General features: G+C 35.4%; 1 protein-coding gene across 1 annotated transcript in view; it reads right to left on the reverse strand.

Moving 5' to 3' along the window:
• Positions 1-7,870: 7,870 nt before the first annotated feature.
• Positions 7,871-19,916, reverse strand: part of DHX40 (DEAH-box helicase 40) — a 37,529-nt gene continuing 25,483 nt past the window's right edge. The window contains exons 13-18 of the mRNA XM_011375057.2: positions 14,488-14,602; positions 13,865-13,973; positions 13,088-13,182; positions 10,552-10,621; positions 10,061-10,289; positions 7,871-9,081 (exon numbers count right to left, since the gene is read on the reverse strand). Coding sequence (XP_011373359.1) covers positions 8,942-9,081; positions 10,061-10,289; positions 10,552-10,621; positions 13,088-13,182; positions 13,865-13,973; positions 14,488-14,602 — 758 coding nt within the window. The 3' untranslated portion in view covers positions 7,871-8,941. The remainder of the gene's footprint in view (positions 9,082-10,060; positions 10,290-10,551; positions 10,622-13,087; positions 13,183-13,864; positions 13,974-14,487; positions 14,603-19,916) is intronic.

Consider the following 19,916-nt stretch of genomic DNA (forward strand, 5'->3'; position numbering starts at 1 on the left):
ACGCAGTGCGCTCAGACCCTCCCTGCTGCGACACGAGGGTAACTGGAAGAAACGAAGGGACTACTTTTTTTGGACTCATCACTTTCCCTAGCCTCCTGCTTTTCCCTCCCTCCCCACTTTTTTTTTTTTTTTTGCATTTTGCCACATCATGCGACTAGGGGCGACCGACGTCATTTCCGTGGGCGCTTTAGGTCCCACCCACGTACTTCCGGGTGCACGTGATGCTGGTCGGGACGGGTCGGCTGGTTGCTGCCAGAATGCGGACGGAGTCCTAAGGAGATGTGGAGTCTCCTGGGAATGCAGGAACTGTTGGACCGCCGTGAAGAATGGTGGTGCTGCTCTCTTCCCCTGGGGGCCCTGCCTGTTTAAACTGACTCCCTTACGAAGAGAACGTGGCGTGGGTAGATGGGCCCAGCCTCCCGCCCTCTCCGTGACTCAGGGAAACGGCCTCCCTGCAGAGCGCTCTCTTGGCAGCTGGCTGCAGCACTCCTCCCCCGCCTAGTTTCGTGTAGTGGGTGTTTTCTTACATCCCAGGGAGGGGGTAGTGAAATGGGGTTTAAAATCCTCTCTGCCCTTTTGCACGCCCTTCTGACCGTTGGAGAAGCTGACGCTTGGATTCTAACTAGAACGAGCAGTCTCTTCGGATGTTAAGTAATTGGCTCAAAGGACAGTGAAGGCCATTTCTGAGGCATCTCAAGCTGGCCCTGTGATAGCTTTTCTTAACGTTTCTGCGGACATTTTGGCGGACGTATCAGTCTAGTAATTTGTCCGGTGTTTAAAGGATTTGAGTATCATAAATACGCGAAAGAACTGGACCAAAATTGTAGGATATTTTTGGCCACATCAAATAATTAACAAGTCTCAAAAATTTAGATAATTAAGTTAAGGATGGTTTGTAAAATCTTAACGTCCTTCCTCGGTGTGATTAACGTACAGTCTTGGAGAAAGGGATTAACCATTAGTGGGACCACCTTAATGTTGCTTGTAAAATAGCAGTGTTTGGGAACGTAAAGCACTTCAAAGCTGGAGTATTGTGTCGTTTAACAGCATTACTGTACCTAGGGTATTTATCGAATAATAACCTTCCCAGTACTTTATTGCCAAATAACCTGTAATATTTCATAATAGCACAAATACAGTAAAAGACAATAGTTCTGTGCCTTTCATCTTGATAATGGGATGATTATTTTTCCAGAAAGATCTTGACGAAAAACTCAAATATACTGTCTTTTAGTGCCCTTTCCAGATCAACAAAACATTACTAGGTATAAAATAATTGTGTGTATTAAGCAGTTTTGCCTAGAGAAGTCTGCTTAATTATTTACATTGCTTTTAATGTTTTTCCCAAAATATATCTCACATAATGAGGGAAGAATCTTTGGCAGGTTTGAGAGAGCAGAGAATATTCTGCAAAGAAAAGCCTTGCCACCATGTCATGAGAGTGAATACTTAGCTTGGCAAAATTGTATTTTGTTTTGTTAAGCCAAATTATTTGAAGATGGTCTGTATTCTGCAACATTCGAAATGACCTTTCTAAGACCAGTTAACAGCTGCTTTCAATCCTTTATGCAAATAGGCAAATCCTAAATCAAAAATCTAAAGGAGTTAGTTTTATTACAGTAAAAAGCTGTAGCTTAATCAAGTAACTTTTCCAATCTCAGAATCTGGGATACAAGAGCTATGAGTAAGCAACCGAAATTTTCTTTAATAACTGTCTTGCATTTTCATGCAGACCTGTAATTTAAGTACATTTAGAATCCCCAAAGCAACTGATTGCAGCTTGAGTATTTGGCATGGAATATCTAACCAAAAGTGCGCTGAGGTTGTGTTAAAGCGACTGCTGTGTCATCACACAGAAATGTTATGAATGTATAGTTTTCAGAAATCATTTAGGGAGAAGAAAAATAGATTACAATATACCAGCTTATTTTGAATACTGTGTCCTTCAAATCACTAAATCCAAAATTTTTCAAGAGAAAGAAATGGTCCAAATGATAAAAAATTAAAAAATCAAACCTGTGACTTTGAAAGATCAATAATTTCGGCTGAGGTAATAAGAGAGCTTTATATGGTAGTATGCTGTTCTTGTTAATGGTGTAGAGGCAGAAAAAAAGATTGTCAGTCCTTGGTTGAGAAGCCCCAAAGGCTGAATCACAGTTAACAGATACCTGAGCAGAAACTGAATGGCTTTGTTTTCATGTACTATTTCAAGTTAGAGAAGATAGCCTAATAAACTAGAAAACAAATGCTGGGTGCTTTTTTTCTCCCTTAACTATGACAAAGTCTTTTAATAAGACTGCTATTATAAATGTATCATCATCCTGGCTTTTTGTTTCAAAAAATATTTTAAGTAAGGTAGCCATGTCTATAAAAAAAATGGTTAAGCTATTTTTTAGGAGAATGTTCAATAGTAAGTCCTTACTCTGAGTCACAGCAATTACCATTAGCAAAAACTGCATTGCTCGTCTATTTTGAGGAGTGCCAGTTTTTCAAAACCTATTTTATATTTTATGCCAGTAACTATGACATATATATGTATATAAAACCTCCAATGAGAATGACAGCTCAGAAAAACTTCATTGTAGAAGATTCGCCCTGTGGTTGTTCACCCTCAAGCAGCCCCTGAATTAAGGCCCCTGCATTTTAACTTAACCTTTTAAAAACAGCGTGTGCTAGCTGCATTGCAAAAACCACAAAGTCAAGTCATTTCTCAAACATTAAGAGATTAATTTTAAAGCAGATCTTTAAACCTAATCCACTGTACCAAATATTTAAAATTCAGATTTTAATGAAACCAAACAGGGCATAGTTTAGCATTACCCAAGTAAGATAAGTGGTTTTGCCATTTAAACAGCTTTGAAACATCTCAGTCCCCTAGGGCCAATGAGATGAATCCCAGCAGGATTAGATAAAGAGCAGAAAATCAAATGCCCAGTAAGTGGCTCAGGTATCAGTCAACATACAGTACCCACTTTATTTTGGCCCTGTACAAGGCAATGATTATAGGCAATGCTCACCCAAAGCAAGAAAAAAATTTTCGTGGCCTTTTTTAGAATGAAATGGACCAAATTGTATTCAATATCATTCACTCAGGCTTGTCCTAAACCTAATTTATGTAGACAAGTTTTATAATGTATCATGGATGGCAATAAGATCTATAGTGACCCTTTTATTCTCTTTCAGGACTGAGCATATTCCAGGTGAAGAGCCAAGACTAGCCTTATGGGAATACAATCTGGAATCTGGTCATATTTTATAGGCCCCTGGCATGTTTTCTCAAGATTAAATCAGATCCCAGCTGAGCAATGAAGCTCATAACATTACCTTAAAAAGTCACCTCAGGAAAGTTGCTTCAAATATAGTGATACACAGAGCATTGTGGATAGAAAAACCCAGTGTATAACTCTGCTGATCTATCTATAGGGAGCCAGATGCCACATCACAACATCCTTTTCACAACCAAAAACAAAAGTCACAAGAAGTTTGAGAGGCTCTACAGAATGAAGGGGCAATGAGGCTCAGGGCAGGGGAATGATTATTAAGGGATATTTTCCCCCTCCTTTCTAAATATGTAGAACTCTCTTTTCACTTCCTATAGTTATTACTGTCTTTAATTCAAAGCAAGCAATGGCCCACAAACATGTTCTCTCAGCAATCTCACAATTCTGTCACACTACAGAAGTAGTTCCATGAGTAGCGATGCACATATGCTGCCTTATTATGGTAGTAAACTACTTTGGTGTGGTTAAGGACTGAGATTTGGTAAACCAAGTGTTGGTTAACTCAATAACAAAGTTTCAAAGAAGTTACTTTAAGTCAACAAATACTTTTCAGTACATGCAATGAAAAATACTCAAATGTTAAAATCTTTTGAAAAGGCTTTTTAAAAATGTTTTATATGGGGAAAACAATTCTAAATCTTAAAAAGGCCTTGGTTCATCACTGTGAAGTTTTCACATAGTACTCTTGCAAATGTAGCCTGATCTGAGTATGTACTAAATTTAGGATACATTAGAAATTAGTTTTTTAAAAATGTCATACTTCAGTGTGTCATGACTGATAAGTGGATTATGTAAAATGAACCAAAAACCTGGTTACTTTTCCTGATTGATCATATTCCAAATAACCGTGAGTTTAATGTTGTACAGTATACAGCCATACAACTACTATTTATTCCATTAACACTCCAGCAATGAAAAATATGTAGTATTAATATGAGCCTACCTCATATTTATTGATTTAAATTTTTTCTTTTTCTTTTGAGCCAACCCTGTTAGCACCAAAGGATGAAAAATGAAAAGGTCTCTTCAGGTTAGGTATGCCAATATAAAGCTTTCTACAGGGTGAAAATGTAAACCTGATAAAGACAGCCCTTTACTGGTAGTCTCTATATTTTCGAGTTATCTAGCTAACCACAAAATCAGATGTAGAGATGAGATTATACCCCTCATTACTGAGGAGGGCTGAAAAATTCCATTTCCTGAAAAGGAACTAAATGGAATGGCTGACTGGCACCAATGGCAGTTTTCTATAAGTGCTGCACACTGTAAAAGGAAAACCCCAGTCTGAGCTGACTTTCCAATTTTTCTATCTGCAAGAATGAGCGGCACTCAAATTATTCTTCATTTGACCTACTTAGTGTAAATTCAAGTTACAGACTAGTAACTGCAAAACCCTTCAAAAGAGTCCTGAAGGTGATACTGATAATCTTTCCGTTGGTTAACCGATTCCTCTCTCCAACCACACAAATTCTGTCTCCTTATTTGCTGTAGTCCGTCTTACTTTCCCTTAAACAGTCAGTTGAAAATCGATTTACTTCTTAAGCTAGCGAAGCATTTCGAAGCCTAGGCTAACTTATGTTAATAATCACACCTGGAGTTAGCACAACAATCATTTATGAATACCACCAAATACAAAAAGCACCAAACTGGGTGCTTGGGTACATGCTGGGTTAACCCAACTCATTTCCTATGTTTTCGCTAAGCAACAAGTAATATTAAGTTAAGAAACATATGGAGATTTTATCTGAACAAATAATGTGATTCTTTTCTTTGAAAAATTTTCAATAGCTTTACAAGAGAGTTTTGTATTCATTTTAAGGTTAAAGAAAAAGCTAACAAGCAATATGGATTACTTTGAAAATCTCTGAGAATGAAGATTCAAATTTTAATTTATTGATTCCTGGCATTCTCAATCCTATCTGCTATGAAGAAAGAGTAAAAACCAGCAAAATCTGATATTTCAGCAAAATTTGATATTTCTTTCAAATGAAATAATTTTAATTAGAGTAGGTATGTGAAAAGTTGCTTCCCTAGATTAGAATGCAAGTGTCAAAAGAAATCAAAAGATTATTTCTTGACATGAAAATTATATGAAATTCAAATTTCATCATCCATAAATAAAGTTTTATTTGAACACAGACATATCCATTTACTTATATATTATCTATGGCTGCTTTTATACTACAATAGCAGAGTAGTTGTAACAGAGACTATATGGCCCAAAAACCTAAAATATTTACTATCTGGCCTTATGGTCAAGTGAGTTAATTTTATTTCCTGTTGACAATTTGAACATAAGAAAAAATAGTGGAATATCTAAATATGTCAATTCACATAATAATAAGGCACCTTTTTTGGTCTATAAAAGAATATTTTAGAGGAACTACAAGGCTGCAGTAAGATAGGCACTTTACTACATTGCTGTTAGGAATATAAACTGGTTCATCTGTTCTGCAAAGCAATTTAGGAACAGGCATCAGGAGTCTCAAAAATCACTTTTACTGCTATAAAGAATTTGACCATAAGAACATATCACAATTTATTCAACCAGTTCTCTATTGACAGCGATAAGCATACTGTTTTCAATATTTTACTATTAGAAACAGTGGAGTATACCACATTTTTATGAATATATTTAAGATTTTTATGTATATAACAAATCAACTGCTGCTAAATTTATGGGAGTCACATTTTATGAGGAACAAAGTATTTTATATAATCTCAGAGTTCCTAGGATATAAACCTAAAGATAGGCTTGCTGGGTCACAAATTATACACTAGACATTGCCAAAATGTTTTCTAAAATAAGAACAATTTATTCTACGTCAATACTTTTCAGGTATATTAGTTGTTGCCAATCTGGGGGGAAAGAACTGTTGCCAATCTGATGGCATCTCACTGTTATTGTCAACTGCATTTCCCTAATTTCTAGGAAGATTCAGGATCTTATTTATTGACCATTCTTTTATAAAATGACTGACTGGGTCCTTTGCCCAATTTTCTATGATAAAATGTGTCTACATTTGTTTCTTTTGTTTCACTTAAATTTGAAGGTGAATCCTCATTCTTTAAAGAACAGACTTCATAACCGCTGCCTTTCCTCCAAGACAACATCCCACTTTAACTAGATCCAGTATTATTCCTCTCATACTACTTCTCTCACAGCCCTCTCAATGTAAATAAGTTCCTCTTATGGACATCATTTTCACAATTACCTTAAGGCTGTAATGATGTCATTCCCCTCCAAGAAATTCATATATAGTACAAAATATGTACAAATTCCATAGGGTGGCTTTGAAAGTCTTCCATAATGTCTTCAACCAACATTTTCAGCCTATTAACTCTCCTGTAGATACTCTATGCACCGAATAAACTGAACAGTTTGCTACCTCTCATTGAAATGCTCCCTGCTAAGTCTCTATCTTGATCTGTGCTGTTCTAGCACCCATATGTTTATTAGAAATTCTTTTTCAAGGAAAGCTCTTCCTTATGTCAACAAATGAATATAGGAAAGAAGTGGGGGAGGAGGGAACCATCACCATTTTGCAACCATAAGAATAAAACCGATTCGAGCAAGAATCACACTAGTTGATAAATCCAGAGGGTGATAATTTGTGAGAAATAGGTAACTTCACATAATCTCAAAGTAGCCCTCCCCCAAATTACTTATTAATTATCAGAGTAACTAGATTGAAAAAATTTTAAAAACCTATAACCAAGTAATCAAAATTAGTATCATCAATAAGGGGCCAAAGTCATGTGCCTCCAAATCTGATGTCTTAGGAAAGACACTGTATCACTTAAGCAGTGTTCCAGATAAAGATGCATAACCACGAGAAAACATTAGAGAAATCCAAATCGAGAATATTCTGTAAAATAACTAGCCTGTATTATTTTAAAATGTCAAAAACATTATTGAAAATTGTTAAATGAGGCCACGTGCTCGATCTTGTCTGATCTCGGAAGCTAAGCAGGGTTGGGCCTGGTTAGTACTTGGATGGGAGACCACCTAGGAATACCAGGTGCTGTAGGCATAAAAAAAAAGTTAAAAAAGCAAAAGATAAAGTCTAAGGACCTTTTCCAGATTAAAAATAATACATGATGCTTGACTGGATCCTGAACTGGGGAAAACATTCAAAAAGACATTATTGGGAAATTTAATGAAATTTGAGTATGGGTTACAGATTGAGAATATATGCTTAATAAATATCTACTGACACAAAAGAATTTTCATTCCAAGAATCCACATACACCCCACCACATATAAGGAAATGCAGATACATATACCTGAGAAGAGAAAATGATAGGACTAATGTACTGATAGTGTCTAGAGCACTGAAGATTAAACTGAACAAATTAACACCGCTGGGAATGTTCAAAGAAACCATCGCCACTCACCTCACTTCAAGAACAAACACATGGATTTGGGTCCTCATGTAATTTTTCAAAAAAAGGCTTCAAGTTTCTAATATCGAACAGAAAACTGTTTAGATGCCAAAGAAAATAATTGCAAAAGTGTTAAAGTTACCTATAAAAAAATTAGATTCCTAGTTTTTACAAAAACATCTAAAAACACACATTATACTACCTTTCGAATTTTAATGACACTAACTTTATTTAACAAACATTAAGTGACTACTGTGTGCAAAGCACTGTGTTAGGTGCCATGAAGATACAAAGATGAAAAAGACATAGTCCCTGCCCACAAGGAGCGTATAATCTAGTGGGGGAGACAGACAAATACACAAATAACTAGAATACAAGGCAGTAAACAACAGAGCAAGTGTTGAATGTGGCCTGAGTGTGATATTAATTAGCCTCAAAGTTCCAATTTGAAACACTGGTAATACAGTGTTCGCTGCTGCGAAAATCCCATCTCAAGACTGGCATAATAGATGTTTAAATGGCTCTACCCAAGCAGCTGGAGGCAAGAGAGTAGGCCAGGTGGAAGGGCTGTTTAAAACATGGTGCTAAAAAAAGAACATATATATATCATCTGTCCTTTGGTTAATGGCTATAGCTACTGTTTTAAACAATATACTTTATATAAAAAGGAATTTGTATAATCCCAGAAAAATCAATTTAAGGATTAATATTAATTCAACAAAGAATCTTGCCATAGGCAATGTTCTTATTTACTAATTGATTAAGTCTTTTCTCTAAATATCTATAAAGCTCTTTAGCAATTAAACAGTTAGACATCTAAGTATTGCTGAGTAAAAACCTCTATATTCAGCCTTCTGAAGGAAATGGTCACATACCTGATATAATACTACTCTAATAGCAACAAGAAGGCCTTAAAGAGATTTAAGAAAAATAATTTTTAATGCTTCAATGCAAATGAACACACGCCGATTACATACAATTCAATGTTCTTTCAAAATATCTCAATGACAGCATTTTATACCACTTAAGGCCAGCAAAATTAGAGTGAGGAAAATACTACATGTACCATCTTTCATTGGTTTCATATAATATTGCCTATGACTATGGCAATCCAATCTTCCATTTATTAGTATTGATGAGCTTTGATTTGCTTTTAGCTCATATGCTAATAACAGCTGCTGACCACTTCTTGGTAGTGCTGTCTGACATAAATGGCAAAGTAGAAGCACATTTCCTGGCTGTTTTCCTACTTCCTGAATTGAAGGGTTCGCTGCTTAGCCTGTTTCCTTCAGTGTGTCACTGTGATCCTGGGACCTCTGCTGCTTTCTCTCAAGGAAACGAGCACGTGCATCTGATATTGATTTATCATCATTTCTTCTTTGCATTTTCTTTAGGACTTCTTTTGATATTCCATCTGAAAACATTACAAATTAGTCTAGTAAAACTTTAGGTTTGAGATTCAGTACTAGAAATGTTGAGAGAAAGGGATGCCCTGATTTTTCAATGTTAAGGGGAAAAAAGGAAATTAAATTCTGCCCTTTCAAAAGAAACTATAGTCTACGGTTAAAAAATAAGAACATGGAGTCCTAAGGAGTCAGAAGAAATGACTCTATTCAAGCATGTAGTACAGTTACATACTGCAACAAAATACCTAGAGTCTATTGTTTCTAAAAAAGACTCTTCTATGATCTTGGGCAAAATTCCTCACCATTCTATTTTTCAGTGATGTTAAGCAAGGATAATACAATTTGCTCCCCCAGTCAGCCTCAGAAAGCTTTACAGAAAAGCTTTTTGATTGTGTGAGCTGAGAATTAAGCTTTCTGTCCTAGTTCAGTATCACAATTGTTTATGCCTCCCAAACGGGGACCTAACATTTCATGGAAAAAAATGATGTTCTGAGGTAATAATTCACAAAATTTTATAAACCAAATAAAAATAGTGAAGTACCGCTGGGAAGCAGTATGGCATAATAGTTAAGAGTACTGGCTAAAGAATCAAGTTTCTTGGATTCCGAATGCAGATTAACCAATTATTAGCCATGGGATTTTTAGCAAATTATTGTACATTGCTAAGCACTTCCCCATATATAAAGTGCAGATACATATTTACCTCATGGGGTTATTGTGAAAATTCATTGGAGTGATGCAAGTTTTTAGCATGTGGTAAAAGCTCAGTAGATACTGTTGTTAATAATGTTGCTGGACAGAATTAAGAAAAACAAGATTAACTGGAAGGAAGGAAAGAAGTCAAAATAACTAAGCCTGAGACTCATGACAACTCTTTGCTTTATGAGTGGATAGAGCCAGAATCTAAGCCCTGTAACAATAATTATATGAGAATGTGAACATTTATGCTCCCTGGACTTAGAGCACTAAAATAAGTGATACACTCACCCTTTAGATGTTTTACATTTTCCTTATTTGTCCATCTCCTTCTTGCATCTTCTCTTGCTTCGCGTCGAGCCACACTGCTCAAATCATGTGCATTAAATTCATGCAACTTGGGTAACAAGTCTCTCACCCATTCATAACGGATTGGACACACAATTCTTGCGTAGACTTTGGTGGTAACTAATACTTCATGAAAAATGATCCATTCAAGTTTGGTTTCTTGTTCATGAAGCTATAGAAAAGAATTCATTTAAGGATGATAACTCAATAAACTGCCTTATTACACATTAGACCAACTAAACACTAGAAGCCCAAACTCTTCTGAATTAATCCCTATATTCCTCAAATAGGAGGCATAGGCCAACTCAATACCTTTATAGCTTTATGTAATATAGATGTATGCTAAACTTAAAAAGCAAAAAGTAGATGTTCGTATATTATTTATACCTATACCTTTACAAATTTCTTCTCTTTATTAAAAATAAGGTACTTACTGCTGAGGAAGGATGAATATGAACTGGGCTTCCACGCCCATCCATTGTGCAAAACGTTCTCCCAACAGATCTAAAAAACAAAAAAAAACAAAGGATAAAGACAATAATAGTATAAAAAAGAAATAAGAAGAGCACTATGTCAAATAATGAACAATTATCATGTTCTGCTACAAAGAGCCCTATAAACAGGTTTAAGTTTATTTAACTGTCACTATAACTTCTCTATCAATTTATCTTAAACTAATGATATGACTTACTCATTTCAGTTAAGTATAAACATTTTTGATTAATAAGTATAATAGTAACAATAACAATGTAGTTGTGCTTTAGAGTTTACAAAATGCTTTCATAATAAAGGCTGAAAATAACCTAAAATTTTTGAGAGCCAAGCATTTTATAGTCAAAACTGACATTCAAAAAAATTAACTAGCCTTCTCAAGGTCACAAAACTAATGTTTGGTGAAAGCAAGTCCCAAACATAGGTCTTCTGACTTAAACACAGTGTTCTTTACATTATGTTACATCTCTTTATTATGTTACAGATTTCACTAGTCTAAAATCTGATAATTAAAACATTTCATCTATCATTTTTCTAATTCATTTTCTTAATATCAAACTCTTATCCTTTTCTATACTTTCCTACATAAATGTTATTCCAAACCTTGTCAAAATAGCCCTAGTTCAATCACCACAACTGATTTCCTATAGCACTTTATATATATTCCTATTATAACCCAGATCAGACTGCATTATAATTGTTTATATATCTATACAGTATATATTTGTACAATACAAAAATCTTTACTTGAACCATCTGAGAATTAGCTGCCAACCTATGCCACATCATTCCCAAATACCTGCGTGCGCATTTTCTATAATCAAGGACATTCACTATAATACAACCAACAAAACTAGGGAATTAACACTGACACATTACCAATATTTAATCCTCAGACTCCACTGAAACTTTACCAAATGACCTGATGATATCTTATATAGCAAAAGAATACAGTTCAGAATCATGTTTGCCTTCACTTTTCAGGTCCCCTTAGTCTCCATCATTCTAGAATACTTCCCCAGTTTTAATTTGACCTTCATGATCTTGACACCTTTAAAGATTATAGGCTAGTTATATTATAATATGTTCCTCAATGTGAGTTAATCTGTTTCAGGATGATCGGATTTAGGTTATGCACCTCTGGCAGGAATATCACAGAAGTGATGCTATGTTTTCATTATATTCTATCAGGAAGAACATGATTTTGATTTATTTTATAACTGATAATGTTCACTTTAATTGCTTTATTTAGATAGCCATCTGCCAGCCTTCTCCACTGAAAAGTTATTTCTTTCCTCTATAATTAATAAGAATTTTGTGGAGAGATGCCAAACTATGTAATTCCACTTGTCGTTAAACTTTCAATTTACTCATTTATTAGTTTACATGATTGGGTCTGTAACTCATGATTTCACATTTTAAACAATGGGTTATACAATCCATTACTATCATTATTTATTTTCATGCTCGAAATTTCCCATATTTGATCAGTTGGGGCCTATTCAAGCTGGCTCCTGTGTACTTTTGACATTGTCTCAACATTCATTGATCATTTCTTTGCTGGCAAAATAAGATGTTCTGGATGCATCTTGTACTTTCCTAGGCCTAATTCTCCAGAGCTCTGAGTCCTTTATGTAGCCAAGTCAAGATCTGGGTACTAAGTATATTCATCGCTATTATGGTGTCATTGCTCCCAGTCCACCTCAGAGCTAGGGTATATATGTATATAAATATTTACATACATACAAACACACATTTTATACATACACATACACACACACACACACACACACACACACACACAGAGTAACATCTATTTTTATTCCCATATCTATCCACCCATCTAACTACATTAAAAACAAGTTTACAATGATACACTGAAATTCCAATCGAACATCACAGAGCTCATTCTTGTTTTCTTCCTTTCAGTATTTCTATCCCTTCACCATTATCCTTAATATATTTAATTATGTGATTGATTCCTCTGTATATAACAAACCTCTCGTCACCACCAGCTACTCCTTTCCCTACAAAGATGTCCACTCTCACTACATGCAAGCTCTGACACTCAGTACTGAACAGTTCCCATGTGAGTGCTTTTTCTATCCTGCTCAAGCTCTGACACCCCACACCAACCTACCCTTCCTCAAAGATGCCATCCTCAACCTGTGTGGCTTTCATATTCCACCAGAGCCATCTCTTTGCAAGAAAACCCTTGTCACTCAACTTAGGCACTGATACATGCTGGACAGCTATCCTACAGACTCCCTTCCTATTCTACTTGAGCTCCAATATCCCACTATGAACCACTGCAGCTCCCCTTACACATGTCACAATTATGAAAAGGGTCATTGTAATTGATGTCGTCATAATCACAGAGTTTAAATCAAACTGTCAATCTTTAATACTAAATAGTTCAATATTATGGTAAAATGCAGCAGTGTTTATTTATCCATCTCTCAAGTTCACAGTGCTTACCTTCGAGCTACATTTTTGAAATAACCTGCACAAAGACATCTTCTTAGTACTTCATGTTTAGGGCCTTCAAAGGTCTCTCTTGGGAAATCACTTTGCTATTAAAAGAGTATATGTACCGTGGTAAATCTCAAGAACAATTTAAAACAATCTTTTATTTCGAAAAATCCACATTTCTAAAGATTCTGTTTCTGGTCAATATGGAGTAAAAGAAACCAGATTTACCCTTCTGCTTGAAACAACAAAAAAATGAGCAAAACATATGAAGTAATGGTTTCCAAAAGGCTGTATATATCAAACAATAAGGGATAATGATCTCTGAGAAATAAATGAAGGGAAACAGATGAAGCCCAACAACTGCCCCAGTTTAGTCAATCTTGAGAGAGATTCTGGATCAAGGCACAGGGAAGGAAAACTCAAGTGGAACCTGGAACACTCCCTGTGGTAAAGACACAGAGATGAGAGTTCAATAAAACCAAGATGAGTTCACAGGCCAGAATTTAGGCAAAAAACTGCAGAGAGAGAACTCCAGAGATCTGCAGAAGGGGCTCCTCAAGGGTTCAGTGAGTACTAATTAGCACATGAATATGAGGAAACTACCCAAGGCCAGAAAAAGAACCGCCTAGAAGGATAAGAGATTACAGTGCTTGGTGCTCATACAGGGTTAGGAAGGGTGTCTGTTCCTACAAGCCAAACTAGAACCTCATAATTTACATGGTTTTGGTACTCAGAGGGACTTGCCAAAATGCTACTCAAGAAAAAAGCCTTTATAGCAATCACCTGTTTAAGCTTCCTAATTAGTTCTCGAAGTTGAGCTTCAACACGAAATGCAGAAAATAAGCACCTCCAATGAATCCAATGTTTTTGGCACCATGAAGCTGGAGCTCCACTGTAAAACAAAAACACCAGTATCTCAAAAATACCTTCTATAAGTGAAGGACAGTCTAACATTCTCATTTCTATTACAAAAACTAGAAACCCAAAAGCAACTGCTAGCTTTTTTATGAGACCTGTCCAACTACTGAAAAAGCACTTCAAAGAATTTCAAAAACTGACATAGGTGTCTCTGAGTGAATTAAAAAATAATTTATAAATGGATTTCCTTTTATATACATATGCTTTAACAAATATCCAATTATTTTCACATTTAACCTACTTATATAGAACCAAAATTCTATAAAGTCATTTTCAGGAAAGGTTTAGGGAAAGAACAGAACTAATAGTACATAATAAATGCCTATTAAATAACAGTCACATGACATAGATAAATATAACCAGTGTTCACAAAAATACTTTGAGGTCAATATCATCCTCCCTGAATCTAATTGTCTAAAGTCACATAGTAAGTACATGCTGGAGCTATACTTCAAATTGACAATTTCCAGTACATAGAACTCACATACCTTGATTTGCACTGTTCAAAGATGACAGCTAAAGTTGCAAAGTCATTAAATCCTCCAGCTTTAGCTGCCAATTCTCGATGTCTCAGTTCTGCTTCCTTCTGGTACTCTGGATCAACTAAAATGACAATTGGAGAGGCAATTTGATTATACTTTACATGAAGTACCTACATTCACTTTGTTTATTCAAGCTTATTAAAATCCGCCTCACCCACTGGGGAATAAGGAATAAGGTGGAACTACATTAACTCTTCTAGGGGGCTCTAATTACTCCCATAACGCCTCTTCTTCTTTTAGGAGATTTTACCAGAATAGTAACATCACTTTTCCCAATCTATATGCCTTTAAAATAGTATTTGGAATTTATTTTTTAAATTCATTTTTATCATAAGAGTAACTCATGCTCACATTTTTTAAAATTATGTAAAAGTTCCAACGTTCTCCACTTTGTCATATTACCCATAAACAAATCCTCAAGGCTAACCACCGTTAATTACTTACTGTGTGTTCTTTAAGATATTTTCCAAGTATATACAAGTATATGTATATAATGATTTATTTTTACATAAATGCGATATGTTCTGAAACCTCTTTCATTCACTTAATAACAGCTTCATGTCAGTACATACGGAATTACTCATTCTCAAAATAGTTACACTGTATTCCCCAGGGGTATAAGGAACATAATATAATTTAACCAGTCTCTATTTATCCAATTCCTAATTATGGGCAATTAGGACACAAACCGAACTACTACAAACTTTTTATTTTTCTTTATTAACTTTATATTGAAGTATAACATGCATCCAGAAAATGACACAGGTCATAAGTGTACAGCTCAATGAATGTTCATAAACATACCATACTAATGTACCCAACACCCAGATCAACAAACAGAATACTACCAACATCCCAGAAGCCCTCTTTTTGCTCTCCTTCCAATAAACAACTGTTCACCTCCACAGGGTAACTCTATCTTGACTTCTAACTCCAGAGAAGGGCTTTGCCTGTTTCTAAATTTTGTATAAATGCTCTTTATGTGTCTGGTTTCTTTTGCCCAACATTTTGTTTTTTGAAATTTATCTGTTTCTGCCTTTGACTCAATCCCACTCAGGACTGATATGCTCGGACTATCCAAGCTCCCCATGTAACACTTTATGCAGGCTAACATTTCAGAATCTAATTTTTCAGAATTTCCTAGGACTCTTTCCTTCATTGTACCACATCATACCACAATTCCTATTCATTCAGTATACCCAGCACAGCTTGATTTAGCAAAGGTACCATGTTGCCTGATTCCAGGGAGCGGTATTTATATAGACTACAATGGGAATCTGCAAAGCAGCAGTTCCTGGTATTAGGAGGAAAGCAATCTGACTAAAGAAAACACTCAAGAAGATATAAAATGTTCCATCCTAGATTTTAAGTAGCTTCTACCTATGTTACCTCGTTAACAACTGAAGGAAGCTGCTAGAGACAAAAGGAGAGAGAATATAGTAAAGTTGAAGTCCATATCACATATAGTTCCTATAATCTCAGTAAGTTCATCTTCTATCCATCTTTAATTACTTTCCCAGGAGACTGATCATTTTCTTTATTATTTTTCCCCATATAAAATTCTATCAGTTATACATCATGCAAATAGGTAGATGCTATTGAGGCGAAGACTATAAATAAAAAGCGAAAGCAGCAAAGCAAGCCTATATCAGCTAAACTTCTCTCTTTGGAAGATAATTCAATATTTTTCTATATAGCAATCAATCAGAAAACAAAACTGTTACACAGAAAGGGTTTCAGTAACAGTCCTTGGAGCTGAAGCAGGGGAATAAGGCTGTAAGTGTCACATACAAATAAAGTACCCTTTACTTCTAAAAATATCACAGTTAAAATTAAAACTTTAAAACCAACCTAATGTTGTTATTTAAATTTGTTCCATTTTAAGGCAAAGTTGTTTATCAGCTAAAAAATATTTAAACAATATCTATAACAATATCTAAAACAATATCTATAAAAGCAGACATTGTGTACAGTTTACTACAGTAAAAGAGATTACTAAATATGTTGACAGTATCATCACTTTGATGTTTAAAATCTTTATTCAATGTTAGATCTGATAATACTAGCCAGTTTTACCAATAACTAAATTAGGTGATCTACAATGACAAAGATCCAAGCCAGAAAGGACTGCTTAACCTACAAAAACTGTAAATGCATTTACAAGCAGCTGGAAAGCCAATACACATTCGGGCTGTAACAAGATCTCAGCAAGTCTGCATTTTGCAGCAGCTAAAGATCTTGATGATCCAGGCTAAAAAATTAAGTTTAGGTCATATGTATATATAGGAAGAATATCTCCCTAAATATGAATAAGAAACTGGTAGCAATTGGTGCCTCTAGGAATCAGACCTGGGGATAAGTTTAGGAGAGAAAGACTTTTCACTTAGTTTCTTTTGTAGTATTTGAATTTTTAACTATACACCTATATAAGGAATGGTGGTGTGAGGAATTAGGTAGAACCTCTCTCCAAGAGACATCTAATAAACTAGTTAAAATTCTCAAAGACAATCATTCAAAGTCTCTAGTGATTGACTCCGTGGAATTCAGTAAGAACAGTAGGAAGCACTGCATTACAATAGGAACTACATCCATTCTCCCATAGCTTTGTGTGAAGAACTATTCCAGAGGGCTTTGCAGACTGAGAGTGGCACCCTTTCTCTCACCCCTCTAGCTACTACTCTGTAGGAAGGATCAAAGCTGAACAGCTACTGAATGGGGGACCAGCTAATGACAGTGCGGTCCTCCATTCCTTTACAGCTCTGTATTGTAGAAGAACTGTTCTAGTGAGTTCAGCAGCTGAGTGGTAGCTCCCACTGCTCCCAGTTTCCTAGAGTTATTCAAATATTTTTTTTATTTATTTATTTTTTGGCAGCCAGTAAATATCCACAGAGCTCATCTTGGTAAGATGTGCTAAGAAAGATATATACTAGTCAGGGTGGTAGCTGAAGTTTCCACTACCTCCCACCACCTCTCCCATCCCCTGCTTCTGCTCTGTAGGGAGGATCTGGGCCAGGCAGCCAGTGAAGAGAAGGTTCCCAATCAATCCCCAGCTCCTGCTCTACAGCAGAGAGATTCTTCCCAGGGGAGGGTGAGGGCAAACATTGTCAAAGATTGGCAACAGTCTGCCCCTGCAAAGGTGCCTAACTTTATCTGGATCAGACTATGGAGCAATTTATGCCAAAGGGTACTGTCAAATACAACAGAGCAATCAATGGAGACTAACAGCTTGGTATGGTACCAACAGAGGCAGACCAGCCAAATATTTAACAGAAAGATCAGAGAAACCTGCGAAAACCATAGCTGTCCTAATGTTCTGGAGGACTGTGCAGATGCCCAAGGTTGTACCTTCTGAGAAGCAAAAGGAAAGGGAACATCTGAGCCTCTGATTTTGGCTAAACAAAGGACAAACTCATAAACTCCCTGAATCCTGAACTGTCTCTAAACCATACAACACAGATCCAACAGGAAAGGGTGAAAACATTACTGGCTTAAGGGGCTTAGGTACAACTTCCAACCAATCAGTGCCTGACTGTTAGAGTTGAAATATACAATAAATGAAATGAAAACTTCACTAAGTGGGGCTCAAGCATAGAAGAATAAATCAGCAAGATAGAGATTAAGAGAGACTATGCAATCCAAAGAAAAGAGGAGGAAAAAAGAAGAAAAATGAGCAGTCTCAGAGAAATGTGGGGCACATTTTTTTGACGCAGGGAGTACCAAAAAAAGAGGAAAGGGGTAGAAAATTATTGAGGAAATAATGGCTGAATGTTTTTCAAAATTTGATGAAAATTAATCTACACATTCAAGAAGTTTAATGAACTCCAAGTAGGATAAAAGCAAAGAGATTCACAGACATATAATAGCCAAACTACTGAGAGCAGCAAAAAAAAATGACTTATTTTGCACAAGAGGAGGCCAGTAAAATTAACAACTGACTCATTAGAAATGATGGAGGACAGAAGACTATGGGATGACATATTCGTAGTGCTGAAAGAAAAAAAACTGTCCACCAAGAATCCTATATCCAACAAAATTATGTTTCAAAATGAAGGTGAAATAAAGACATTCCCATATAACAAAACCTGAGAGAATCCATTACTAGCATACCTGCCTTATAAGAAATAACAAAGAAAATTATTCAGGCTGAAAGGAAGTGACACCAGACAGTAATTTAAAAGACACTAAAAAATAGCGCTAGTAAAAGCAAATATATAAGGGTTGAGCTTGGTTAGTACTTGGATGGGAGACTACCTAGGAAGACCTGGTTCTGTAGGCAAAAAAAAAAAGGGAAATATATAGGTAAATAAAAAAGACTATATATGACTATTTATTCTATGACCTTATGTGATTTAAAAAGAAATTAAATGAAATATCATCTATAAAATTATATTGTTGGCCCTGTAACATAGAAATGTAATATATTTGACAATAATAACATGCATATTTTTTTTTAAAAAAAGAGGCCTCGGTCTGTGTCTAAGGAAAATAAACCCAATCCTGAGTCTGACGTAACAACAGAAAAGGCCACTGCTTTATAGTCACATTTTTGTTGTGTGGAATTTAGAAACACTGATAAATCTGAGCTAACTTAGTGCTTTGGGGATAATTCATGTTTCATATCCATTAACATCACTGAGATCAAGTGATGTTACAAAGTCTCGTCTTTACAAAGACAAAACTTAAAAATGTCTCACCAAATCAAAGCACGGAATACAAGTCATATTTCTATTAGCTATTACCTCAGTATTCTAAAGAATTAGATTGACCTATAAATCTAAGGGCAAATATTAGGCTAGCAAAGGGAAGTCTTTTCCCTTAAGTGCCTACAAATACAGTTCATTTCCAAATAATGTTTTGTTAAAGTGTAGGTCCCCAAATAAAGGCCTTTAAGATACCAAAAACCACCTCAAGGAGCTGATAAAAAACAAATAACACATAATTAAATTTAACACCTGAACAACCTGAAAAGCTGAAAAATTGAGTCAATAGTCCATCTACAAACAGGGGATTCTAAATAAAAATTTAAAAACCAATACCTAGACTTATACTTTCAGCTCTAGAAAGGACGTAATTTTCTTCTCTTCTTTCAAAGACATATGAAGGTTTAAAAGAAAAATTATAATACTATATTGTACATTTGTAATATATATAAGTGAAATAATTATGACAACAACAATGCATATGATGGGGAGGTAAATGGAACTAAATTGTTGCAAAGTCTTATATTTTACATGAAGCAATAAAATATTAATTTTGAGTAAATTGTTTTTAAAAGATGTATATTATAATCTTTGGAGCAAAAATATGTTAAGAGATAGCAAAAAGCCAATAAAAAGTTCAACAGAATCCTTATCAAAATCTAGCAGGCTTTTTTT

This window comes from Pteropus vampyrus, unplaced genomic scaffold (genome assembly GCF_000151845.1).
Source record: "Pteropus vampyrus isolate Shadow unplaced genomic scaffold, Pvam_2.0 Scaffold261, whole genome shotgun sequence".
In the NCBI taxonomy this organism is placed as follows: Eukaryota; Metazoa; Chordata; class Mammalia; order Chiroptera; family Pteropodidae; genus Pteropus; species Pteropus vampyrus.